Source organism: Phodopus roborovskii, unplaced genomic scaffold (assembly GCF_943737965.1).
Source record: "Phodopus roborovskii unplaced genomic scaffold, PHOROB, whole genome shotgun sequence".
NCBI classification, from domain to species: domain Eukaryota; kingdom Metazoa; phylum Chordata; class Mammalia; order Rodentia; family Cricetidae; genus Phodopus; species Phodopus roborovskii.
This window is the reverse complement of record NW_026126638.1, coordinates 901,205-926,565: the sequence shown is the minus strand read 5'-3', so window position 1 is coordinate 926,565 and position 25,361 is coordinate 901,205. Positions and strand designations below refer to the sequence as shown.

Genomic DNA, 25,361 nt, shown 5'->3' with positions numbered 1-25,361 from the left:
ATGTCAGGTCCAGCCAATGAAAGGCCCAGGCTGTCCTTTGCACTGTCCCTGTCCTCCTCAAGGCCACCTAGAGAAAGCGGACAAGAGCGGACAAGGCTCGCCGGCCTTCCTCTTCTTCCAGCTTTTGGTTTCTCAAATACCTACCCAGCCTCTCCATCTAACGTTCCCCCATCCCCGCCGCCGCAGCCGCCCCCCCCCATTCCTTTAGCAAAATTTCAGGGCTTTGGGGAGGTCAGCAGGAGTCTGGCCACCTCTCCAGGGACGCCCCCAAGAGCCAGACTCCAGCTCGCAGGCAGTAGGCTGGCATTTGGAGCGGTGTCTCCCTGCTGGAACCCCACCCCTTCCCACCTCCTCGCCCCACTCGGCTCTCGCCCGAGCCGTCAGTCTCTCCATTTCCCCCTCCTGGTCTCGTCCTTCCTCCCGCCCCTCTCGCTCTCCCGCCCTTCGCTTTCATCCTCCTATCCCCACCTCTCCAACCTCCTCTTTCATCCCCCTCCCCTCGCCTCTCCTCCCCGCTCCTGCCTGCCCCACCCCTGGGAAGCCCCTCCCGTCGGGCAGCGCCGCCTTAAAAGCGGGTTCCCTTCCCGGGGGCGGCAGCGGCTGGTCGGCGGCAGCTCTGCTGGTGCGGGGGCGGCGAGCAAGACCGAGCGACTGCGACCGGAGCGCGCCGGCCACCGCCCGCATCACCCTCCCGCCAGCCCGCCCGCCCTCCGGACGGCCGCAGCCCTGCGGGTCTCGGCTCGGGACCCACCCCCGCCCCACCCCGCGCGCCTCTGCCGCCTCTTGCAGAGAGTCAGCTTGCCGAGCGGCCGTCGCTGCCGCTGCCGCCGCCGCCACCGCGCCAAGTTCCGGCCGCGGCCACCCTCCGCCGTCCAGGGCCCCTCCGCCTCGGCCCCGGGACCCCGGCTCCCCGCCAGCCCCGGCCCCGGCACCATGTCGGAGAAGAGCGTGGAGGCAGCGGCCGAGCTGAGCGCCAAGGTACGGGCAGGGGCGGCGGAGGCCCGGCACCCGGGCGGCCCCGGGATCGGCGCGGCCGTTCGCGCCCGGTCGCCCCCGACGGCCCCGAGCGGCCCTGGCGCCGGGTCCCCGCGGACCCCGCTGCGCCCTCCCCCCGCTCGGAGCCCGGCGCTGCCTGCCCCGCTCGGCGCCGCCAGCGCCCTCTAGCGGCCCAGCGCGCGGTGCCTCGGGCCTCGTCGCCGGTGCCCGCCATCCCCACCCCTCTCGTGCCCCGCCGCGCCCGCCGCGGCCCGGTCCGCCCTCCCGTCGGAGAGCGGCGCGTCTCGCCTTCCGGCCCCGGTGTCCGTGCCGCGGCTCCAGGCCTCTTTCCACTGTGACCTCACCTTTCCTCTGCTAAGCGGTTTGGGATCCTCAAGTGTAAACAGGACTCGGGGGAGGTTACTCCTCGCTCGGCCCCTCCCCTCGCGGCCCGACCGTCTGTGCGCGTTCCCGGAGGGCTGCGCCTCTCCTGCACCCTCTTTCTGCCCATCCTCATCCGTTCTTCCTCCACCACCGACTTTCAGTTTTCATTCTGTCGCCTGCCCTCATGTCGAATTCCTAAAAACCAGAAAGGTGGAGAGACTAGCCTTCGAAAAAGCCGAAGCTCAGCACCGTTTGACCATACGTCAAGCTGTCTTTGCTCGCAGCAGCTGCCTTTCCCGGCCTCATCCCTTTGCCCTTGTCTCTCTTCCAGCCTTCCTCTAATTTCCCCAGGGAAACTGCGGAGTGCCGCTTAGGGAAATTAATGCGGCCAGGCTTGGGGGCTGGGAGCCTAGTCTTTTTTTTGGGGTGGGCAGTGTAGTTCTGGAGGCTCAAGTGGAAAGGGGTAATTTAATAGCGTGAAAGGCAGAGGGAGAGGGGACATGTGAGATCTGACAAGGTGTGCCTGGGTGGCCCTCCGGTGGGTTGTGCGGTGGCATGTGATTTCACTGAGTAGGCGTCTTTGTATGTCTGAGATCCAGCGAGTGTGTGGGACTGCCCGTGTCAGTTACATGTGTGCATGTGGAGACTGAGATGTTCCGGAGGCATGTTGCCGCTTTGTGAGTGCTGAGTGGCTACAGTGTGCTGTGAGAGTGTGCCAGAATGCCCAAACATTGGGCCATGTGTCTCCAGAGCGCGTGGGCGCTCCCCTGTAGATGTGTGAGTTGGTGTTAGCTTGCGTGAGCTTGTGTACCCGTGTAGAGGCCAGAGAGCTGCTTAGCACTGGGCAGGTCACATAGCCTCCTGGAAAAAGAGATCATGGAAGGACACTGACCAGAAGGACAGGGCCCAGGAGAGGGGCCAGCCCTGTGGACTTTGGTCCCTGGTATTCTCCCTCACCCTTCCATCAACCCCGATGGGAAACTCAGGCCAGGGCCTGACTCCAGCTGAACTGACTTAGTCCCTGCCTGGCCTAGGATGTCAGGAAAGGCTCGTCAGATAGAAAAAGCCCAGACCCACCATGTGACAGAAATGACAACAAAGCAGAACGAAGAAGAACCCTGCCTGGAGTGAGAGGGTCAAGTGTTCTGGGCTCTGCTCTCCCAGTGTCCCCAGGCTAGTCATTTGGCACCAAGTCCCTCTTCTATCCCGGTTTTGTTCTAGAAAGGACACATCCTTCTGGGGTGATCAACTTGGGAAAACTCCGACCCACTTGGGGCCCTGCACATAGACTTGCACACTAACATTAGATAGGACCGTAGGAGAAGGTGCACCTGCCGAGGACTAGGGAGGCTGGAATGCCCAGAGGGCCTCACCCACAGGAGCATCTCCCTCTGATAGAATAGGACTTCCAGCACCTACAGGGATCTTGGAATGAAGGGAAGGACAGCCTGGTGGGAGGGGCCTCTGCACAGGTAACATCCCATCCAGGCCCAGACATTATTTCCTGTGCTTTCTCCTTCCTCTGAATGTTTCTTTTTCCAGACTTTACCTTTCTTTCCACTGAAAATGGCCGCTTCTACTCTTCCACTATCCCAGTGCTTATCCCGTGGAGGGGGAGAGGAGGGGACACGGAAACTGTTTCGCTGGGGATAGGAATGGATGTGGGAATATGCTAGGGTGATCTTCATATCCCTGTGCTGTTCGGCCAAGTAGGAACAGGAGGATTAGGGAGACACAGATGGGAAACAAAGGCCGTAGGAGCTGAAGGGGAAGCAGGAGGGTGCCCAGGGGAGAGTACTTAGGCAAAGGCCCCTGAGGTAGACAAAAGGCAGAGCAGGGCAAGCAGAGAGGGTGAAGGGGGTGGGGCATCGAGGCCAGCAGATGGGGGATTTGCTTTGTGGAGCTGAAGTCTTCGGAGAGGTTTGGATGGTTCCTCTTATCATCACTTGCCCACTCGCCTTGGGTCTTGGGGTAGGAAGTCCCTGCTATCAGTTATGACCCAAGTCTAAGGGCCTAAGGACATCTGCTGTACCTTAAGCTGTGGCCACCATCACTCACACCTTTGATGTAGCTGCAGAGTTGGAGGAACAGGCTGGGGGGCTCACGGCTGTGCCTTATTGGTGCTGAGAGGAAGGTGACCTTCTGTCTTGCAGGACCTGAAGGAAAAGAAGGAGAAAGTGGAGGAGAAGGCAGGCCGGAAAGAACGGAAGAAAGAAGTGGTGGAGGTACGGAGGCCTGGGCAGCAGGTGGCCCCACTGTGCCTCAGCACCCTGTCCCCTCTTTCTTCCCTTCCTGGGGTGTGGGGTCCTGCCTGCCTCTTGGTTCCCTCTCATTCCTTCCCTGAGTCCTTCTGTCACCCAGCGAGTGGCAGCACAGCCACCCTGACAAAGCTCCCTGTCTTGGTCCCCACAGGAGGAGGAGAACGGAGCTGAGGAGGAGGAAGAAGAAACTGCTGAGGATGGAGAGGATGATGACGAAGGGGATGAGGAAGGTAGGGAGGGGCAGGGAAGGCTGGGCTGCAAAGGTTGGGGCTCGAGCGAAGGAGCAGTTGCAGACCAGAAGCCAGGCAGAGGGTAACCATGGGGTCGCTGCGGGCCTGTGCATCCTTCCCCAACGACTTGTTTCTGGCTCCTCAGATGAGGAAGAGGAGGAGGAGGAGGATGAAGGCCCTGTGCGGAAGAGAACTGCTGAAGAGGAGGTTTGACTGGGGTGGGATCTGAGGGGCTGTCAAGAATATAGTAGGGGCTGGGTGTCCTTTGGATTTGGAGCCAGGCCCTTGTAGCACAGGCACGGGCAGGAGCAGGGCTGGTCTCCTTCATAAGCTACCTCAGCTCTTATCCTTTCCACAGGATGAAGCAGATCCCAAGAGGCAGAAGACAGAAAATGGGGCGTCGGCATGAGCCCCAGCCAGTGGGCTTGGGGATGGGAGGCCCCTCAGGTCCTGGAGGTGGGGCAGGAACACACAAAAATCCAGCCCCCCTTCTCCTGGCTCTCTGCTCTGGCCCTGCCCCAGGGCTGTGACCCTTGCCCTTCGACCCAGTCTCTCATTTCCATCTCTCCAGACACTGCTCCTCCGCCCTCACCGCCATCGTCCCGATCCACCTCGCCTGAGCTCCCAGCGGCCCTCACTTTGCCTCCTTGCATTCCTGTTCTTAACTGCCTCCCTCACCATCCCGTGTGTCCTGGTCCTTGCAAAGCCTCTCCTTACCCTCAGCACCTTACCTCTCAGCCTGCCCTTCCCTCTCCTGCCTGATCCCTGGGTCTCCCTCAGATCCCCTCCTCTCAGACAGCGCCAGGCCGGGGTGGGGCCGGGGGTGGGGCCAAGCCCCGAAGCTGCCCCCCTCCCCTTTTTGTATAATTTAATAAAGAAATGGTCGCGCTTCTGTTTTTAACCTGTCTCCTGATTTCCCAGAGTCCAGTTAGTCCCCGAAAGGGTAGGTAGAGAAAGGGTGGCTGATCTCATGACCAGATCGTAGGAGACCTCCAGGGGTGGACTGGGAACCCATATCCACTTGCCTCTGGGAGGTGACTTAGGTCCTGTTTTGGGCACCTGAGGATGTTCCTCAGCGATGCACACTAGCATGTTAACCCACATAACATCTAGACATTGCTGAGCCCAGTGGAAAGCTACCAGCTCGGTTGTGCTGAACCAGGCAGATAGAAACTGGAAGTCCCGCCCCGAAGGGGAAGAGACTGGTAGGCTTGAGTCTCTGCTAAGGGTTTGGAAAGAACTACCAAGCATGGACATGTTTTGACATGTGGGGAGCAGGGTCCTCTTAAGTCAAGCAGGGGAAGACTCCAGAGTTACTTATCAAGCCTATCTTCTTGTCACATGTCCTCTGGCTTCCTGAGCAGGACAGCAAGAGTCAGATCCCTCTAATTGTTCTGTGTCCTCACTGAGCAGCCCTGGCTGGCTCCAAATTCACAGAGAACGGCCTGCCTCTGTCCTCCAGGTGCTGGGATAGGGGTCTTTTGTTGGTGGTGTTGTTTGTCCTTGACACAAGGAATACCAGGTAGCCCATAATGTCCCTAAATTTACTAGGTAGCCCAGGCGAGCCTGAAGCACATTTCATCCCACCTCCGCGTTCTAGAATCTAGATTACAGTTAAATGCTGCCATTCCTGACTCCTCAGGTTTTCTTGAGTTTGCTCTGTTACAAGATTTCTGCATTATTTCATCTCTATAAACCCTTGCCTTCATTTTTCGGCACAGAGTCTTTGGGGGTGTGTGTGGGGAACTTTGAAGACAGTAAAGTATCCTACCATCAGGAGAGATGACTATCTGATGAACTCATCAGTTACTGAGTACTTGGCGCTCTTTCTGAAGACCCGAGTTTGGTTTCCAGCATCCAGATGGGGCAGCTCACAAGGCACCTGTTAACTGTGGTTCCAAGGAACTTGACACCCTCTTCAGGCCTCTGAGCATTCATACACAGGCAGTGTTCATGTACACAGACATAAGTAGAAATAAAACTTTAAAACAAGTATCCCATTGTCATCCTCTTCTAGAAGATGAAAAGCCAGTCCATAATGCAAGTAAGGATTGAGACCTCATGGCCCCTAACCTTGGCAAGTTGTTTAGTGCCTGCGGGCTCAGTGTCCTCATCTCTATTTTCACAAGTTGCTTTGTGGAAAAATGTATCATACTAGAAGTGGCACAGAGTGAAGATTGACACCATGTAGCCGCTGTACTCTGCCACCAAGCCCTTCTTCAGACCTACTAACTTGTGGTATGGTGACACTTCCTGTGTACCTGTCCAGGAGGTGCTGGATGGCAGCACAGTTCCTGGGGAGTTAATGGGAAAGATCCTGGCAGGAAGAAAGTGGGACTGTGGGGACATAGGGAGCTTAGAGGCACAGCTGTCTTTCTCAGCAGACATGCTTAGCAGAGAACCCAGGAGGAGGGGGGAGGCCCGAGGGGGAAGAGGTGAAGAGGGGGCGGTGGGGAGACCCGAGTCTGAGGAAGTAAACAAGGGAGCGCCACAACAGAGCCGGAGGGCCCTGCTGGGAATCAGCCCCTCACTCTTTCCACTGCGAATCGAAACCCAGAACCCTGGGCTGGGGGGCGGGCAGTGGGGAGGGGAAGTGGGGAAGGTGGAAGGGAGGCAGCAGACGAGCATCCCAGCTCACTGCGGGGCCTGCCTCCACTCTGCTCTCTGCCCCTGCCCTGCCCTGCCCCAGGGGTGTCTCCCCAACACCCCCAGCTAGCCTGCTTTCTTTGGTCTCCAGCTTCCGGTCCCCCTGCTCTCTCCCCAGACAGCCCCTCGTGGTGGTGGTCCTCTTTACCCTACATTCCTTTCTCTCCTCCCTCCTTGTAGAACTCTTTTTCTCCCAGGACCCCTTTCTGACCTCCCTTGGAGGGCCGGGGAGGCCCAGGCCATAGAGGAGATGAGGGAGGCTCTGCTCCTAGGCCTATTGCTTCTGAGACTGCTGTGGGAAGACCCAGGTAAGGTGGGGAGTTGAGGAGAAGCCAGCAGGGACCTCTATGGCCTCTCTCTAGCTCTGTGGTGGTCTTCTAATGCCTTTTTAAGGGGCAGTCCTTCCCATCCCAAAGCCGCCTCAGTCTCCCCTTGTCTGGGAGGAATGATGTTTTTCTCTTGGGACCGCCAAGGCCTTCCTCTGTTCTCCAATCTTTGGCTCACAGCCCTTGGCCTCTCTTTTGCTCCACTAGTCGTGGCTTTAGAGCCTGGAAAAGAGGACTCCGTGGTGTGGGCCCAAGAGGGGGCTCCTGTCCATCTTCCTTGTAGCCCCCAACTCCCCCACCAGAATCCCAGCCTTCTGCGAAGAGGAGGGGTCACTTGGAAACATCAACCAGATGGGTATGCACTCCGAAGTTGGGAAGAACCTCCCAGTCCAGTTTTAATGGCATTCTGATAAAAGGCCACCCAAGCCAGTTTTGTCCTCTCTGTGAGTTCCTCTGAAGCCAGTAGCTCAGTTTCCTCACACAGCCTTCCTGTGACTTCTCTGCAACCTGAGGTCCATAGTCGGCCACCTCTCCAGGAGCAGATGAAGTGGAGACAGGGGTGGTTGCGGGTGTGGAGGGGGGAGGCTGCTAATGGTCAAGCGCTCTCTTAGGCGGGTTGCCTTATCCTTAAAAGTATGTTTGGAGTGCTTCTTCTTTATGGCCTTTTCGAATTGCCCCAGAATTTCTCAATCCTATTCTCCCCGCCCCCCACCAGTGACCAACCCGCTGCCACCCCTGCCCTTGACCTTCTCAAGGGGATGCCCTCGCCTGGGAGGCCGGCACCCCGTCGTTACACGGTGCTGAGCGTGGCTCCTGGAGGCCTGCGCAGCGGGAGGTTGCCGCTGCATCCCCGCGTGCAGCTGGAGGAGCGCGGCATCCAGCGCGGGGACTTCTCCCTGTGGTTGCGTCCCGCCCATCGCGCCGACGCTGGCGAGTACCACGCCGCGGTGCGCTTCCCGGACCGCACCCTCTCCTGCCATCTCCGCCTGCGCGTCGGCCAGGCCTCGAGTAGGTGGGGCGGGACAAAGGGAGAGGGGCTGGGAAGCAGGTCCCCGTCGCCCCGAGGCAGGAAGAGGCAGGAAGAGCCGTGGCAAGGGTGGAGCCTTAGACCCGGCCTGTGGGCCCCCAGAAGTGTTCAAGAAGGGAAGGATGCTTGATGGCAGGGTGGAAAGTGCTCCCCCCCCGAAATGCCTGTCTCTAGGCGGGGTGAGGGGGGCTACGGAGAAATTGTATCACACACCCCAGCTCCCTTACCCCCACCTACAGCCGGAGTGCCCTCCCAGGTGGAGGCTGAGGTGGGAGAGCACCTTTGCTTCGGGGGTCTAGAGTGACTCACTTATCACATCCGTAGCTCATCCTCAGGCAGGGTCTCCCCAAAGGACAGACCGAGTAAAGCGGAGGCAGAAGGCAGAAGGGTCCCAGGTCTCTTGGAGATCCACGTTAAGCACCCCCAGGTTTCAAGTACTGAGCTGGAATGGGAGGCTGTCCGGGGAATCTGAACACCGCGCGTCCCCTTTTCCATGAGTTTTCAGATCGGTTTGGCAGGCTGCACTGACAAGTGTTTCCATCTAGTCGACTGATAGGTCCTTTTTTACTTCCCCACAGTGACCGCCAGTCCCCCAGGGCCCCTCAGGCCGTCTGATTGGGTCATTTTGAACTGCTCCTTCTCTCGTCCTGACCGCCCAGTCTCTGTGCACTGGTTCCAGGGCCAGAACCGAGTTCCTGTCCAGAAGTTCTCCCATCACCACTTAGCTGGGAGTTTCCTCTTTCTCCCCCAAGTCAGTCCCCTGGACTCTGGAATCTGGGGCTGTGTCCTCACCTACAGAGACGGCTTCAACGTCTCCATCACATACAACCTCGAGGTTCTGGGTAACTCCCCCAGCTGCCTTTACTCTTGACCACAACCCCTTCCTGCCCTCACCCCACCTCGCCTGACTCATGTGCCCCCCAAACAGGTTCTCGGCTTCCGTGTCACTTCAGATTGGGGTGTCTCAGTGTCCAAACCCTTTCCTCTGTGGGAGTCTTTCAGCTGCCATCTGTCACTGTAGCTTGTCCTTCCCGATAGCCTTTGGTCTCCTGCTGGCTCAGCACAGCACGGGTTTTCCAGCTTCCCCTGTCTGTGTGCTTTGTTCTGTTTCTTAGTGTGTTATAGTCACAGTACCTCCTTCCTTCCTTCCTTCCTTCCTTCCTTCCTTCCTTCCTTCCTTCCTTCCCCCTCATCCTGCCGTCCACCGCACTGCACGCCCACCTCTGAGCATTGATCTTGGCCTTTCCCTTCCCCTCCAGGTCTCCAGCCCCTAACTCCCTGGACAGTGTATGCTGCTGCAGGTTCTAGGGTGGAGCTGCCTTGTCACTTGACCCCTGGTGTGGGGACCTCGTCTCCACTCATTGCCAAGTGGACGCCTCCCCGGGGAGGCCCCGAGCACAGGGTGACCGGGAAGAATGGCAGTTTTACCCTCCGACTTGAGGCTGTGAGTCTGGCGCAGGCTGGGGCCTACACCTGTAGCATCCATCTGCAGGGGAAGCAGCTCAGCGCCATCGTCACTTTGGCAGTCATCACAGGTGGGAAAGGAACAGCCTCATTTCAGGAGAGAGACAGGGTGGGGTGCTGGTTGGTCAGAGAACTGTATGTATGTACTCCATGATGCTAGGCCAGTTGACTCAAGCTGAAACTTCTTTTTAATTTTTATGAGAGAGAGAGAGCACATATGATGGGTGCATGTTCCTCAGCACATGTGGAGATCACAGGGCCACTCCTTTCCACCCACCTTTCTTTGCATTATAGGGATTGAAGTAGGGATTCCAGGTTTGCAGAGCAAATGCCTTTCTTATAGGGCCCAGGATGCTGTATCTTAAGATGGCCTTCAACTCCTGATCTCTCTTCCACTTCCTAAATGCTGGGATGACAGACAAGTACTACTGTGCCTATAACATTATGGGCTGGTTGTTGTTGTTTTTGTTTTGCTTTTCCTTTTCGAGACAGGGTTTCTCTCTATAGCCCTGGCTGTCCTGGAACTTACTCTATAGACCAGGCTGGCCTCATACTTGGAAATCCAGCTTCTGCCTCCTGAGTGCTGGGATTAAAGACATGCACCACCATGCCTGGTTTATGGGCTGTCTTTTCTTTCCTTCACCCCAATGATAAAACAAAAAACAAAACTGAAACTGAAAATCTCCCCTTGAGTCACAAAATAAAATTCCCACTTCTTCTCTAAGGGACGCCCCTACTGTGACTTGGTGGAAGAACTGAGAAGTTAGAAACGGATAATGAAAGTTTAAATGGTTTAGAGGAGGCAGTATATATTCCCAAATCCTTGTTTGCTTGGCCTGGGGCTTGGTTAAAGTTGTGGAAGTTGACCAGGTTTAGAAGGAGTTAATAAATCAGTCCCTTGTCAGTAAATACTTGTAAGGGTTTTCCAAGACAATATAAAACAAAAACAGGCAAAAAAAAAAAAAAAATCAGAAAGTATGTGTTCACGGATTGGTAGCTGTCAGCCATGGAAGTTAGCTGTGTCTGCAGTATTCACCTGTGGCCACTAACTGCACAGGAGATGCTTAGTGATGGTCACTGGAGCCAGGTGTGGTGGGGGACTGCTATCATCCAGCTCTTTGCAGGAGGATCAGGAATTCAAGTACATGAGTTCCAGACCATCCTGGGCTACTTGAGATCCTGTCTCAAAACAAATAAACAAATGTTGACTACATGACTTAAGTAAATGAACTAACAACATGTCTCCAGAATGTTAGCCTTGAATTCTACTTGCTTTTTCTAGAAGTCTGCCTAGATATTTTGTTGAATCTACCCTTCAGCTTCACTGGCAACCCCATCTTTTCATATCAGTCTTTTTTGGGGGGACCCAGTCTATTTATTAGTAAATCATTGGGATCCCACACATCCCTAACCCCTTTGCCACCTCCAGTTGGTTCCCAAAGTTCACCCATTCTCCTGACCAGTGTTAATGGCCAGAGTCTCACTGGCTAAATACTGAGGCTCTGAGGTTGACCTTGAACTCCTGAACTCATGATCGTTACCTCCAAGTGCTGGGATTACAGTGTGACCCAACTCACCTGGCCTCCAATGTCCGCCTCTTCCTTTTTTCTTTTGACACAGTCTCGTGTATCCCAGGTTGGCCTAAAACTCTTTACACAGTGGAGGGTAGTATTGAATTTCTAATTCTCCTGCCACCACTGCCCAAGTGCTAGGATTATAGACAGCCAGCCAGCACACCCGGTTTACATGGTGTTGGTAATTGAACCCGAGCCTTCATGCTGCCAGGTAACTCTTATCATCTAAAATAAACTATCACCAGCCCTCCAGTGTCTTCTAAAAGATCAACTCTGCTTTACAGAGGAGTGGTCTCAAGGCCGTACCACTGGGAAATGCCCAATTCAGGGTTTGAACTCGAAACTTGGGTGTCTGTGTCACCAAGTCCCCCATATATGCTGTGCTCAGCGGGGTCAAGGCCCTTTACCGTTTGTCTACTACCACCCTATTTCTGGTCAACTTTGAGCATGCTCTGCTTGCTGATCAATCAGCCGGTTACTTGTTCTGCAAACATTCAGGAAGGGAGCATGAAGTTCAGTCAGGTACCACACAGCTGGGGACATTGGTGTGAGCAAAGTGAAGGAGGAGGGGGGCGTTGTGGGGTGTGCTGGGTGCTAATTCACCTGGCTGATCAGAGCCTGAGCATTTTCGAAGAGAATAAGCTTGTGTGTATGCGTTTCTGTGTGAGTGTGTTGGATCCCCTGGAGCTGGTGTTACCCGTGATTGTGAGCTGCCAGGCATGGGTGCTGGGAACTGAACACGGGTCCTCTGATGACTTAGGAAATGCTGAACCATCTCTACTTAGAAACAGAGGAACCCAGACTCAAAAGGTATTTTATTATATGTGAATGGATTTTTTTTTTCAGGCTTGTACATCTGTGGCTAGTGCCCACAGAAACAGAAGAGGGCATCAGTCTCCTAGATCTGGAGTTACAGTGGACAGGATTGTGAGCTACCAAGTGGGTGTTGGGAGTCAAACCCGGGCCTTCTGAAAGCACAAATACTCTTAATCACCGCATCATCTCTCCAGCCTTATTCTCTTCCAAAAATAAGATCTCATGTAGCGAGCGCGGGCTGACTTTGAATTCGATGTGTAGTGGCTCTTTAACCTTTGATTGATTTCCTTGTATCTACATCCAGTTTATGTGGTGCTGGGGATTGAACCCAGGGAGTCATCCTGCCAACTGAGGTATCCCCGGCGGGTAAAACAATTTTCATGTGGTCTTCAGTACCAGTTGGGGTTTATTTGGTTGGGAACATTTTGAGCAGGTGCATTGTTTTAAGATTCCTATGACCACGTGGGACATCCCTGTGATCCCAATGCTTATGGGATGGAGGCAGGAGGATCAGGAGTTCAAGGTTATCTTTGGCTATATCGTAATTTCAAGGCCAGTTTGAGAGACCCTGCCTCTCAAAAACACACAACGAAACCAAGATAAATTTATTCATGACTTATGCCAGATCCCCAATGAGAATGAGGTGAAGAGATGTGCCATTGCAACTTTGATAACATTCAAGGGGTCAAGACCCCCATGGGAGCTCTTCCCTCTAATTTTTCAGTGACTCATCAATCCTTGGGGTTACCTGGCTCCCCGGAGAAGCTGATGTGTGAGGTAACCCCAGCATCTGGACAAGAAAGATTTGTATGGCGCCCCCTGAACAATCCGTCCAGGAGTTCTCCAGGCCCTGGGTTGGAGGTGCAGGAGGCCAGGTTCCTTTCTGAGCCTTGGCAATGCCAGCTGTTTCAGGGACAGAAGCTTCTTGGAGTAGCAGTGCACATCGCAGAGTCTGGCCCAGGTCTGGGGCTCTAAAATGCCTTGGGTCCAACTCCAAAGCCGTCCCCTCGGTTGTCTTCCAAGCCCCCACTCCCACCTCTTCTCCCCAGTCAGGGACCTGACCTCAAGCTCTCTAGACCTGACCTATTTCTGCCATTCCGTAGCTGAATGATCCTGGACAAGTCCCTAAAACTGTCTGACCTCATTGTATCTGTAAAGGAGGAGGGTGTAGCAGGGTGTCCTTTTTCATCCTTTACCCCAGGTCTAATCCCTGCTGTCTTCATAGGTGCCCAGAGTGCAAGTAGCATCTCAGGTGACCTTAAAGGAGGCCGTCTCTTTCTCCTCCTCATCTTTGGTATCTTCTCACTGTTCCTTTTGGTGACTGGAGCCTTTGGATTTCACCTCTGGAGAAGACAGGTGAGCCAGGGACAGGGCTCCCTCTCCTCAGACCTCAGAGTGCTGTGACCCCCTTCCTCGATGAAGATAGCCATAGTGAATTCTTACTATGCCTCCGGAGCCTCTGTATTGGGAATGCCTTGTAGCTGGGGAGTCTAAAGAGGCTAAAAGAAGGCTCTGGGCCAGATGGGGAAGGCTGGAAAGAGAGCAGCAGGACCCTGTGTCCATCTATTTTTTCCTCCTCCATCTTTCCCCACAGTGGCTATGGAGAAGGTTTTCTGCCTTAGAGAATAGGATTCACCCACCTCCGGCTCCCAGTAAGACAGAGGAGCTGGAGCGGGAATTGGAGATAGAGGTGGAACAGGAGCCTGAGCCTGAGCCTGAGCCCGAGCCGAAACGGGAGCAGGAGGCCGTGCCCGAGCCAGAGCCCAGGCAGCTCTGACCCAGCCAGCGGAGCTCAGAAGCTCCGTTCCGAATAAACTCCCTGTCAGCAGCAAGCTGGAGTGCGACTCTTTTTTGTCCAGGGACGGCTCCTGTCTCTCCCAGCCACTGGGGGCTCCCTTTTCCCACTCCAGCCTCCCAACCTACTTTCTCTAGCCAATTTTTCTCCTCATTCCCTTTTCTGTTGCTTGCCTCTTTGTTTCTCTTTCTCTGTTGCTGACTTACTCCCAAGTAATCCCTTTTCCCCCACTAAAGCTCCAGAGACCCCTCACTTCTTAGCTCCGCAGCCCTTTGCCCGTGTTCTATCCACATTTTGCTGGCTGTCCTGGTTTCCTTTATGTTTTTGTCCCTTTGGCCCACACCAAGCCAGCTGCGCTTAAGAACTGTGCTTAGACTCCTAGCTACAGTGAAGGGAGGCACAGACAGGCAGGCAGACACACGTGTGTGCATGCACGCACGCACACACATGAGCCGGCCATGTGAAGTCCTCCAGGAGATGGGGCCTCCTAATCTTTCTGGGTAACCAGCTGACGTTGCTACCTCTGCCCCATCCCCCATGTTTGTCATCCCTGGGTGACTTTTCTGGTCCCAGGCATAACGACACACTGCCACCTAGTGGCCACTGCTTGTCACACCCCGGAGGAGGTCACTGGACCAACTGCCGCAGGCCTGACACTTAACAGGCAAGACCGAGCAAGCAAGCAGGTGCTTAGTTTACAGTGTGCACTCTGGGTGTGCAGCGTGCAGTGTGGCCCCGGCATCTGTCGCATGTCTTATGTATCCTGCAGAAGAGGGACTAAATAATACATGCTTCAGGAAATGCAGCCCTGGTCCTGGCAAGGTTATAATCCAAGTATGACAAAGAAAAGGGCTGTGAACAGGCCACAGGCAGGGAGAGAAACAACCCACAAGACAGCTGAGTATTGCTGCAGCTGTGGGAGTCATAAGTCCTGGATTCTCATTCTATTACTGTTGATGAGGATGTTGCAAATCTCTTTGAACCGTTTGTTTTTTGAACTATTAAGTGGGACAATGGCCGGGTACAGAGGTATACATCTGAAGTCTGACCTTCACGGGGGACTGAGGCAGGAGGATCCCCTTGGGTCCAGGACTGTTGGACGAACATGGTTAACATAGTGAGATCCCATCTTTAACAAAATCGATATGGAGGTGTCTGCCTATAATTCCAGCATGTGAAAAAGCTACCTACTAAGTTTGAAGCCAGGGTAGGCAACATTAGACCACGACTCAAAGATAAATTAATAGACCACAAAGTAAAAAAATAAATTAATGGAACCCAAGAGTGAGGGAGCCTGCGGGAGGCTCGTGGTGACAAATGTACTGCCGTGACAAACACCCTATCAGGTGTTTGTGCACAAACAGGAGGTTGGAGATCTCTGTCTCTGTGGACACACAAGGACCAGAGAGATGTGGAGACAGAATGAAAAGGAACACTATTACTTTGTGTTGAGCCATAGGTAAGAGGGAGCTCCTGATGCCTGAACAATGAGCCATTTAAGGCAATGTGAGGTTCCGAGGCTTGGGGTCGTGGTTGGAACGCTTTCGTTGTGACAGGTGGCACACCTTTAATCCCAGCACTTATGAGGCAGAGGCCAAGGTCAGCCTTGTCTACAGACTAAGAGGACAGTCAGGTCTACACATAGAAACCCTGTCCCCCCCCAAAAAAATTAATTAATAGGATCCTGGCCATAGTAGGGCATGCCTTTAGTGTCAATACTTGGGAGCTAGAGGTAGGGAGACTTCTGTGAGTTTGAGGCTGATCTACAGAGTGAGTTCCCAGACAGCCAGGGTTACACAAAGAGACCCTGTCTCAAAGAATACACAAACACAAACCATTATTTTAATTAATAGGCCCAGTGAGATGGGGCAGAGGGTAAAGGAAAATGCCATACAAGGTTGGTGACCTGATTTGCCAATGCCTGGAGCCCATGTAAAGATGGAAGAAAGAAACAACCAATTCCACAGAGTTGTCCTCTGAACTCCACATGCATGGTGTGGCACCAACTCCCTTTACACGCCCTGCAATTGTACATAATACTAATAGTATTAAACCAAACAAGCAAATAAATAAGTGATGGGGCTGAAGAGATGGTTCAGTAGATGCATAGCAAGCAAGCAAACCTAAGTTCAGATCCCCAACACCCATATAAAAGTTAGGAGTCAGGTCTAGAGAGATAGCTCAGTGGTTAAGAGCACAGGCTGCTCTTCCAGAGGACCCAGGTTCAATTCCCAGCAGCCACATGGCAGCTCCATAAAAGGAGACTTCCAAAGGCCCTTTAGAATTTCACTTTATAGCATGCTTGTCCTTAGTCCACCTTTCTGTGCTACTGTGTTTCCACCTGTCACAACGAAAGCGTTCCAACCACGACCCCAAGCCTCGGAACCTCACATTGCCTTAAATGGCTCATTGTTCAGGCATCAGGGGCTCCCTCTTACCTATGGCTCAACACAAAGTAATAGTGTTATTTTTCATTCTGTCTCCACATCTCTCTGGTCCTTGTGTGTCCACAGAGACAGAGATCTCCAACCTCCTGTTTGTGCACAAACACCTGATAGGGTGTTTGTCACGGCAGTACATTTGTCACCACGAGCCTCCCGCAGGCTCCCTCACTCTTGGGTTCAATAATTTGCTCACCTGCCTAGAGCTAAAGTCCCTGACAAATAAAGTTATCTGAGGCAAATACCTGCCTGGGCCTCCATACTCATCACAGTGTGAAGTCTCAGGTCCTACCCAGACTGAAGGACATTGAGGCCCAGAGACAGCTGCTGAGGTGGCTTCTTAGCAGCCCTGCCTCAGACCTTCTTTCCTTAGCCTCAGTGGAAGCCGCCATGTTTGCATGGGGCTGGGGTTTCCTGGAAAGTTCTGTGGGTGGGCATTTTTGTTTTGTACTAGATGATAACCTATGCCCTTTGGGTTTATGAGAGGAGTTATCATAGGTTCATTGTGGCTCATGCAGGGACTTCCCCATGCTCTTTCATGAAGGGAGAGACAGCGTGGAGGGTAGCTTCTCCAGCTGGGTAGCTTCTACCCCTTTCTGTGTCCTCTTTCTTTATGGGGGAGGGGTTCGAGACAGGGTTTCTCTGTATGTCTTTGGAGCCTGTCCTGGGACTTTCTCGGTAGACCAGGCTGGTCTTGAACTCACAGAGATCTGACTGCCCCTGCCTCCTGAGTGCTGGGATTAAAGGCTTGAGCCACCACTGCCCAACTCCTTTCTGTGTCCTCTTAAGGTCTCTGGGAGCTGGGTGAATTAGTTAGGTGTCCCCAAGTGTTTGCTTGTTTGTTTGTTTTTGTGGGATTAGAGATTGAACCTACCAGTTTATCTATAAGTCAGTGCTCTGGGCTGAGAGCCTGGAGGCTGGGGGTGGGGGGAGGGAGAGATTTAGGGGGTGGGTGGGGAATCGTCTTAGAAAAACAAAGTGTGTATATTATAGCTATCTACTGCTGCAATTTAAAAAGAAAATCACCCCCAAATTTAGTAATCCTCTCGTGGTCAGAAATCAGTTCTGGTACAGGGTCTGTCATGTGGCTGCTCTAAGATGTGGCCAAAGGCAAGCTTGGCCTACGCTAAGGGATCTGTCTCCTAAAAGGCTCACTCAGGTTGCTGAGAGCCAGAGGCCACAATTCTCCCCTTTCAGAGCTCTAACACGCAGGATGTGTCATGGCAGTTGGCTCCCCTGTGACCGGCAGGATGGGTAAGACCAAAGCAATCCATCTCATCACGTGATCTTGAAAGAGATAGGCCATCACTTCTGCCCTTGTCCATTGCTCACACAGGCCAATTGTGATACAGTATAGGAAGGGAAAGATAAGGGTATGAACCAAGGGAAGTGGATTACTGGGGCCACTTATATCCTGGCTGTCACGAGGTAGTGACAGACAGCCCAAAAGAGGGGAGGGGCATCTGATTATCCTCCATCCCTGGCCTTCTCATGGACCTGGCAGTCTGTCCAGGTGTGCTGGAGGCTAATGAAGGGCAAGCCCATGGATCAGGAGGCTAGCCTGCGGACATTCAAACCATTGACCCTTGTTCATCCCTCCTCGGAACTTGTTGCTGGGCTCCCCCGGTCAGAGCCTAACAGAGTTTTCTACCCTACACCTCCAATCAAGCCAAGGTGTTGGGGTTCAAATTTGAGCCCCTGCTGTTACCCTCCTGCAAAGAAAACAACAAAGGGCCCTAACCCTTCTGAGCCCCACCGCAAGAATGAGGGAATGAGGTTGGGGTGGGGGTGGGTTCTATCAACTCCACTCTGTGGCTGACAGTTTCTCCGAAGGGTCACAGGTGTCAGCTGGCTGAGCCTCGGCTGAGCCCTGGGATATGCTACTCCTATCTTCTCATGGCTGGAGGACGCCTCTGGGAGTCCCAGAAAGTGACCACGGGGCCTCAGGAAAATGTGGCCAGGATGGAGGTGGAATTGATCCTCCTAGATACAACTTCCAAGGAAAATCCTTGTAACCCCGCCCAGCTACCCACCCATGCCCACCCCCCCAGCTACCTTAAAATAGTGCCCGTGCTACAGCAGATGGTTCCTGTAACGAGGTCACCACAGGGCTGCACCTGGCACTCCACTTCCCTAGGCCTCAGCTCCAGTAGGCTGGTCTCTAGTGCTCTGTGGGTAGCCTCTCATAATGCAGGGGTGGGGTGGGGTGGGCTCTGTTTCCCAGCTCCCCTTCTCTCCCTTTGGTTACCTCCCCCTCTTCTAGGACGCATAGAATCCAAGCAGCAAAAATAGCTCTAACCAAGAACTAGGAATCTGCAGAAACCAGGCTCCAAGCGTACCTTCATGGACCGCTGCAGACAGCCTGACTTGGTAAAATGAGGGCTGTAAGTTGACCCTGGTGACTCATGCCTGGTCCTCCGACTCAGGCAGAGGCTGCAGCAGAGGCAGGAGAAACTCTACTCCCTGGCCAGGCAAAGCTTCTTAGTGAGAGTATCTCAATAAAGCAAAATGAAAAGAAAAACAAAAAACCATGTGGAAGGCCTTTCTACAGTTTAACTTTTGTGGGACTAAGAATTGGACCCGGGGTCTCATACATGCTGGGGAAACGCTCTTCCACTGAGCTGTCCCCAGCTGTATTTACTCTGAGGTGGTATCTAGTTATGTAGTACTGGGTGGCCTATAACTCCTATTCCTCTAGCCCAAGCCTCCCAAGGACTGGGGTTATAGATGTGACCCACCACATCCAGCTTCTAGTTTTTAGTTGCTCTTGATCTATCAAAAAATGCATTTATTGAGCTGGGTGTGGTACTGTGGGCCTTTAATCCAGCACTCAGGAGGTAGAGTTGACTAAAATCTAGTCTGAGGCTAGCCTGATCTACAGAGAGATACAGGACAGCCTGGGCTACAAAGTGTAACCCCATGTCAATAAACCAGAAAAGCAAACGAACAAAACAAAAAACTCATTTATTAGTGAGAGTACCTCCTGTGTAATGTGTTGGTACATATATACACATGTAACATTTAAATCAGGGTAAGTTGGGTTATAGAGATGGCTCAGTGATTAAGAGCACTGGCTGCTCTTCCATCAGACCTGAGTTCAGTTCCCAGCTCACAGTCACCTGTAGCTCAAGTCCCAGGGATCTGATGTCCTCTTCTGACCTTCGAGGGCACCAGGTGCATACATGCAGGCAAAACACTCATATACACAGAATAATAAGAATAATAAATCTAGATCAGGGTAAACATCTATCCATGTGGTGATATTTTGTTCCTGTTCTAACAAATAAAGCTTGCCTGAAATCAGAGTACAAAGCTAGCCACAGCCATAGAGGCCAGGGAGTGGTGGCACACACCTTTAATCCTAGCACTCAGGAGACAGAGGCAGATGGATCTCTGTGAGTTCAAGACCACCCTGGGAGGTGGAGACAGGAGTTGATATGGCTGAGGAGTCGGGAACTCACAGAGTCTGAGGTTTGGTGGAGGGCAGTGCTGTCTGAGGAAAGGATCGCCCTTTTGGTCTGAGCATTGGTAGAGGTGAGAACTCTCTGGGGACTGCTGCTCTGCTCTCTGGCCTTTAGCTTTAACTTCAATATCTGTCTCTAGGTTTTTATTATTTGTGCTACACATGTACTCCAAAAAATTTATCATTTCTTCATAGGGAAAGTTTTGTTTGTTTGTTTTTATTTTTTGAAACAGGGTTTCTCTAGGTAGCCCTGGCTGTCCTGGAACTCAATCTGAAGACTAGTCTGACCTCTAACTCAGAGATCCACCTGTCTCTGCCTCTCAAGTGCTAGGATTAAAGGCCATGGCCATAGGGAACTTTTAAAACTTTTTTCTCCCAAGTTCTTGTGGGTCTTGAACTTGTAATCCTAACTCTGTCTCTCAAGTACAGGATTGGGGCGTGGGCACAGCTTCCTATAGCCCTCTGAAATGTGAAATGCATTAGGATTGCCTGCTGTCACCGTTGCAGAACTCCTCCCCCTCCCCACTCCTCCTCCCTGCCCCTCCCCCTCCCCACTCCCTTCCCCACTCCTCCCTGCCCCTCCCTCATCCCCCTCCCCTTCCCCACTCCTCCCTACTCCCCTTCTCCTCTTCCCCACTCCTCCCTGCTCTCTCTTCTCCCTCCTCTCCTCCCCATCCCTACTCCTCCCTGCTCCCCCCTCTCTCCTCTCCTCCCCTGCCCCCTCCTCAGCTTTAGCTAACCTTGATTCTGCCTTCAACGTCTATGAAATCAACTTTCCTTTCCTTTCTTCCCTTCCCTTTCCCCTTTGCTTCTTCGCTTGTGCTGGGGATTGAACCCAGGGCCTTGAACGTGCTGGGCAAGTGCTCTACTCGGACCAGCTTTTTGAAGTTGCACAGTGAGAATGCTTTCCAAAAGGAAGAACCGCCTGTAGAGGTGAGACCCCAGGTGACAGAGCCCCGGGAGCAGCAGATGAGACTGTCATTCTCCTGCTATGGGAGAACATCATCTTTGCTTTCTTGCTTTGTGCGTACGTGCGTGTGTGTGTGTGTGTGTGTGTGTGTGTGTGTGAGAGAGAGAGGGAGAACGAGAGGGAGAGAGAGAGAGGTGTTTCTCTGTGTAGAGCTGGCTATGTAGATCAGGCTGGCTTTGAACTCACAGAGATCTGTCCATTTGTACACCTGCCTTCTGATCCTGAGTCTGGAACTAACATTGTGCGTACTGGTTCACCACTTTATTTTATTTTTTTTTAAGATTTATTTATTTACTACATATACAGTGTTCTGCCTGCATGTATTCACGCAGGCCAGAAGAGGGCACCAGATCTCATTACAGATGGTTGTGAGCCACCATATGGTTGCTGGGAACTGAACTCAGGTCTTCTGGAAGAGCAGTTGGTGCCCTTAGCCACTGAGCCATCTCTTCAGTACCCCCCTTTTTTGGGGGGCATGGTCTTAGTATGCCACACAAGCAGTTCTGGAAGTCTCTCACACTGAGTAGCCTTGAATTTGGGCTAACCCTCCTGCTTCAGTCTTTTGGATACTGAGATTATAGGCATGAACTATCCCATCTTGTTCTAAGCCCTATTTGTCTTTTGTGTTTGTGTATGTGTGCCTGCTTGTGTGTGAGTACAGATACATGTGTAATCCCGGTGGAGTCCAGAGGGCTGCTTTGGGCATCTTTCCTCAGGAGCTGTCCACCTTGCTTTTGTTTTTTGTTTTGTTTGTTTGTGACAGGGTCTCACTGTATAGTCTTGGCTGACTTGAAGTTTGCCATCTAGACGCATGTGGTCTCAGATTCACAGAGATCCACCTGCCTTGGCTTCCCAAGGACTGGGATTCCACCACTGGGGAAGTGTGCCCAGGTCCTGCCATTCTTGTGAAGATCAAGTAAACGTCAACCATACACAGCCCATAGAGAAGTCATCTGCTCACTGCAGACCTTCCTTCCTCTTTTTCTTTTCTTCTCTGGAAAGCCCCTCGGGGAAACAGACCCCCCCCCCCAGCGCAGCCAGCCACAGCCCTGCACTACCGAGTCAGCAGGTTGACCAGGTCCCGAGTCTGAAGCTAGATCCAAGCCAGGGAGCCCCTTATTTGATCTACTCAGTGGCATTATAAAAAACAAACAAACAAACAAACAAACAAGGAGTTCTTACATAATACTCTCAGAATTTTGGCAGAGCTGGCAAATCTGGGCTGACATTCTGCCATTTTGATACAAGTTCTCCTACTGAGCTGGCCATGGCAGTGCAAACCAATGATCCCAGCACTTGGGAGGTAGAAGGCAGGGTGATGGGGAGTTCAAAAGCGTGCTGGTCTGGGGAGCAAGTTCCACACCAGCTCAGGCTGCATGAGATCTTGTCTGAAATAAGCCAACATCTAGCATTGGCTGAGCTGAACCTATGAAGGTGGCTTCTGCTCTTCTCAGATGAGGCGGGTAACTTCTGGCTTCCCTTAGTTCCCACCCCTCCCTGTTATATTACAGCCAGCCCATTCTCATCTACTTCACCTGGCATACTCCTAAGCGTTTAGGCTGGAGACCTGCCTGCTGCTGTAGACCAACCCTTTTCATTCACTCACTCATTCATTATCAAATAGCTAGAACCAAGCGATCTGCTCCCCTGCAGTGTGTGTGTGTGTGTGTGTGTGTGTGTGTGTGTGTGTGTGAGAAGTTATAGTGCTTAATGAGGACAGAATTTAGGTGGGGAACATGAAGAAATTCCAGTGGTAGATGGTGATGTTGATGACACAACATTGTTAGGGAAAATTTCCAAGATGTCCTAAATTTAACAACAAGGGCCGGGAGATGGAGAAAAGCAGCAAGGGAAGTTATTCCGCTAGCAACTACAAGCTGATCTCTGTGAGTTTGAGGCCAGCCTGGTCTACATAGCCAGTTCAAGGCCAGCCAGAGAGACCCTGTTTAAAAAAATTAATAAAACAAAACAAAACCTGTTCTTGGACAAGAAAGGGTAAAGGAGTGTGTGTGTGTGTGTGTGTGTGTGTGTGTGTGTGTGTGTGTGTGTGCTTCACTGATTCAGTGGAACCCCATTGTTTTGTATATGAAAATTGGGGGTGTGTACACAGATCAGGTAGATAGTGACAGATGTCCTCTGTGGCATTCCACCTTCGTTTTTGAGACAAGGTCTCTCAGTGAACCTAAAGCATGCCATTTCAGTTTAGTGAGCTTGGGTAGCGATCTCTGCCCCAACACTGGGGTCTTAGGTGTACACAGTCAGGACCAGCTGTGTGAGTCTGGTGATTTGCACGGAGTCATCTTTCACGGTGAGCGAGCGCTCGAGCGCTCTTGCCCATTGGACCATCTCCCAGTCCTAAAGTCAGTTTGTCTCCCTCCCTCCCTCCCTCCCTCCCTCCCTCCCTCCCTCCATCCCTCCCTTCCTTTCCCTTTTCTTTCCTTCCTTTCTTTTTTCTTTCCTTTCCTTTTTTTTTTTTTTCAGAACTTGGCAAACAGAGGCAGGAAGACTGCCATAAATTTGAGGTCATCCTAGTCTACATAATGAATTCCAGGCCAACCAGGGCACTGGCTGTTCTTTCAGAGGACCCTGGGTTTGATTCCCAGCAGGCAAAAAACAGCTTCAGTTCCAGAGGATATGATGCCTCATCTGGCCTCCGTGGGCATACATGAACATATATGCAAGCAAAACACCCACACATGTAAGATAAATATTTTTTTATTATTACTAATTTTTAAAAATTTTTTATTTAGGTGTGTGTGTAATGCCACTTGTATACAAGTGCTTTTAGGAAGCCAGAAGAGAACATGAGATTCCTTGGAGCTGGAGTTACAGGCATTTGTGAACTATCTGATGTGGATTTTGGGAATTAGACTCAAGCCCTCTGGAAGAGCAGTAAGTGCTCGTAACCTCTGGGCCATCTTTCCATCCCCCAAGATAAATCTAAAGAATAAAAAGTCAGGGGCGTGACTGTTCACATCTGTAGTCTTAGCATTAGCTCGGGGAGGAGAGGAAGAAGGATCAGGGTCTAAGGCCAGCCTTGATATTTGAGTCTGAGGTCAGTCTGGACTGCATGAGACCCTCTTTCAACAAAACAAAAAATGAATTTTTTTGTTGTTGGGAGCCTAGTCTTTAAATGGCTGAGCCATTTCTCCAGCCCTACGTGATTTTTTTTTTTTTTTTTTAATTCTTGGCTTGTAGGCCTAGTGAGTATATTTTCAAGTACTGTTTAATTTTCTTCTGGGAGCCTTGGGAATAAACTCTTGGCTTCAAGAGTTTTGCTTTAAGATTAAGTCAGTAGAGCACACCTGTAATAGCAGCTTGGGAGGCTGAAGAGAAGGGATTTGGTCTTTTGTTTTTGCTTTGCTTTGCTTTTCAGCAGGGTCATGTGTTCAGGCTGGCCTTAAATTTGCTATATAAGTATAGGATAACCTTGAACTTCTGATCTTCCTGCTTCCACCTCCCAAGTCCTGGTACAGTCGGCATGTGCCACCATGCAAGGCTTGACGGGAGGAACTTTTGAATTAGAAAGCAGTATAGATTATGTAGAGAGACTGTTTAAAAGGCAGAAGGTTTCAGTTTAATATAGTGAGGGTACTTAATCCCACAGAGGTGTGCATTTTAAAATGGTTTCTATGTGTACTGAGATATAGCTGGATGGCAGAGCTCATACTTAGCATGTATTCAATCCTCAGGACCAAAAATTAATTTACAAATTTAAATGGTGTAGAGCTGGGTATGGGAGCGTACCTGTAATCCCAGCACTTGGGAGGTAGAGGAAGGAAGATTAATAGTTAAAGGCCATTCTTGGCTACATATCAAGTTCAAGGCCAGCCTGGGCTACCTGAGACCATTTTACCTACAAAAGATATCATTGCCACCACAAGCAAAAAAAATTAAATGGCTAAAATGTTAAATTTCATGGTAAATGTATTTTACCACAAGAAGTTTAGTATCAATTTCATGTAAATTAATTTTAGCATTCTGATGATATATTATGATTTATTAACGTTTGCCTGAGGGTATAGAAAGCAAAGTCAGCCACACTAGTTAGCTATAGAAGCCAGGTGGTGGTAGTGCACACCTTTAATCCTACCACTTGGGAGGCAGAGGTAGACAGGTCAAGGCAACACTGAGCTACACAAGATTGATCTAGCTTACACAAAGATGATTTCAGCAGTTGGAATCACATGCCTTTAATCCTAGCTTTAAGGAGGTATAAAATGCAAAGGGTTTCATGTGGAGAGATTCTCTCCAGCCACGCTGAGGAGAGGCAGCAGTCTGAGGCTTGGAGGAAAGATGATGGAGACAGGATCAACCCTTTAAGTCAGAGGTAGAGCTAAGAGCTAGTGGCCAGCTGCTTTGCTTCTCTGGTTTGTAGCGTAAAGCTTGAACCCTAATATCAGTCTCTGGGTCTTTCATTTCTCCTGTTACATAGCATATTCAAATATAGTCAATAAATGTTATGGCCAGGATTTAGGAAATAATTAGCTGAGAACAATGGTTTAGAAATTGGTAAAACAGGGTCTGGAGAGAAGCCTCAGAGGCTAAGAGCATGGACTGCTCTTCCAGAGGTCCTGGGTTCAACTCCCAGCTCCCTCATGACAGCTTACAACTGTCTGTAACTTCAGTTCCAGGGGATCTGACATTCTCACACAGACATACATGAAGGCAAAACATCAGTGAACATAAAATAGAAATAAATAAATCATTTTAAAAAAAAGGAGAAGAAGAACAAAGAAGTTGATAAAGAGCTGGGCAGTCGTGGTGCACGCCTTTAGTCCCAGCATTCCTGAGACAGAGGCAGGTGGACCTCCCAATTCTAGGCCAAATCAAGAAACTTATCAAAACAAAACCATATTCTGGCCAGAGTCTGCAACAATCCTTTCCTTGTCCTGGTGACCCAGGGCCAAAAACTCATCTACCCTAAATACAGTAAGTATTTATTGCATTTGGATTTGACACTAAGACAGTATCTCCTAATTCTGGGGG

At 51.7% G+C, this 25,361-nt stretch overlaps 2 protein-coding genes across 2 annotated transcripts; both read left to right on the top strand.

Annotated features, from left to right (window-relative positions):
- Positions 1–4,751, top strand: Ptms (parathymosin). Its single transcript, XM_051173067.1, has 5 exons — positions 1–978; positions 3,513–3,584; positions 3,772–3,850; positions 3,996–4,057; positions 4,209–4,751. Exons 1-5 carry the CDS (start codon positions 1–3, stop codon positions 4,257–4,259), a joined length of 1,242 nt encoding a protein of 413 aa, XP_051029024.1. The 3' UTR covers positions 4,260–4,751.
- Positions 4,752–6,572: 1,821 nt separating this feature from the next.
- Lag3 (lymphocyte activating 3) lies at positions 6,573–13,533 on the top strand. Its single transcript, XM_051173239.1, has 8 exons — positions 6,573–6,804; positions 7,030–7,177; positions 7,538–7,830; positions 8,428–8,691; positions 9,109–9,384; positions 12,428–12,664; positions 12,929–13,059; positions 13,298–13,533. Exons 1-8 carry the CDS (start codon positions 6,747–6,749, stop codon positions 13,478–13,480), a joined length of 1,590 nt encoding a protein of 529 aa, XP_051029196.1. The 5' UTR covers positions 6,573–6,746; the 3' UTR covers positions 13,481–13,533.
- The last annotated feature ends 11,828 nt before the right edge of the window (positions 13,534–25,361 follow it).

What these genes read in the sequence shown, in the direction of transcription:
- Lag3 (XM_051173239.1), top strand. Translation starts at nt 6,747, where the DNA reads ATGAGGGAGGCTCTGCTCCTAGGCCTATTGCTTCTGAGACTGCTGTGG. An exon ending in ACTGCTGTGGGAAGACCCAG is followed by an intron (nt 6,805 to 7,029) that starts GTAAGGTGGGGA and finishes TTGCTCCACTAG; the next exon opens with TCGTGGCTTTAGAGCCTGGA. An exon ending in CATCGCAGAGTCTGGCCCAG is followed by an intron (nt 12,665 to 12,928) that starts GTCTGGGGCTCT and finishes CTGTCTTCATAG; the next exon opens with GTGCCCAGAGTGCAAGTAGC.
- Ptms (XM_051173067.1), top strand. Translation starts at nt 1, where the DNA reads ATGTCAGGTCCAGCCAATGAAAGGCCCAGGCTGTCCTTTGCACTGTCC. An exon ending in CGGCCGAGCTGAGCGCCAAG is followed by an intron (nt 979 to 3,512) that starts GTACGGGCAGGG and finishes TCTGTCTTGCAG; the next exon opens with GACCTGAAGGAAAAGAAGGA. An exon ending in AGAGAACTGCTGAAGAGGAG is followed by an intron (nt 4,058 to 4,208) that starts GTTTGACTGGGG and finishes TCCTTTCCACAG; the next exon opens with GATGAAGCAGATCCCAAGAG.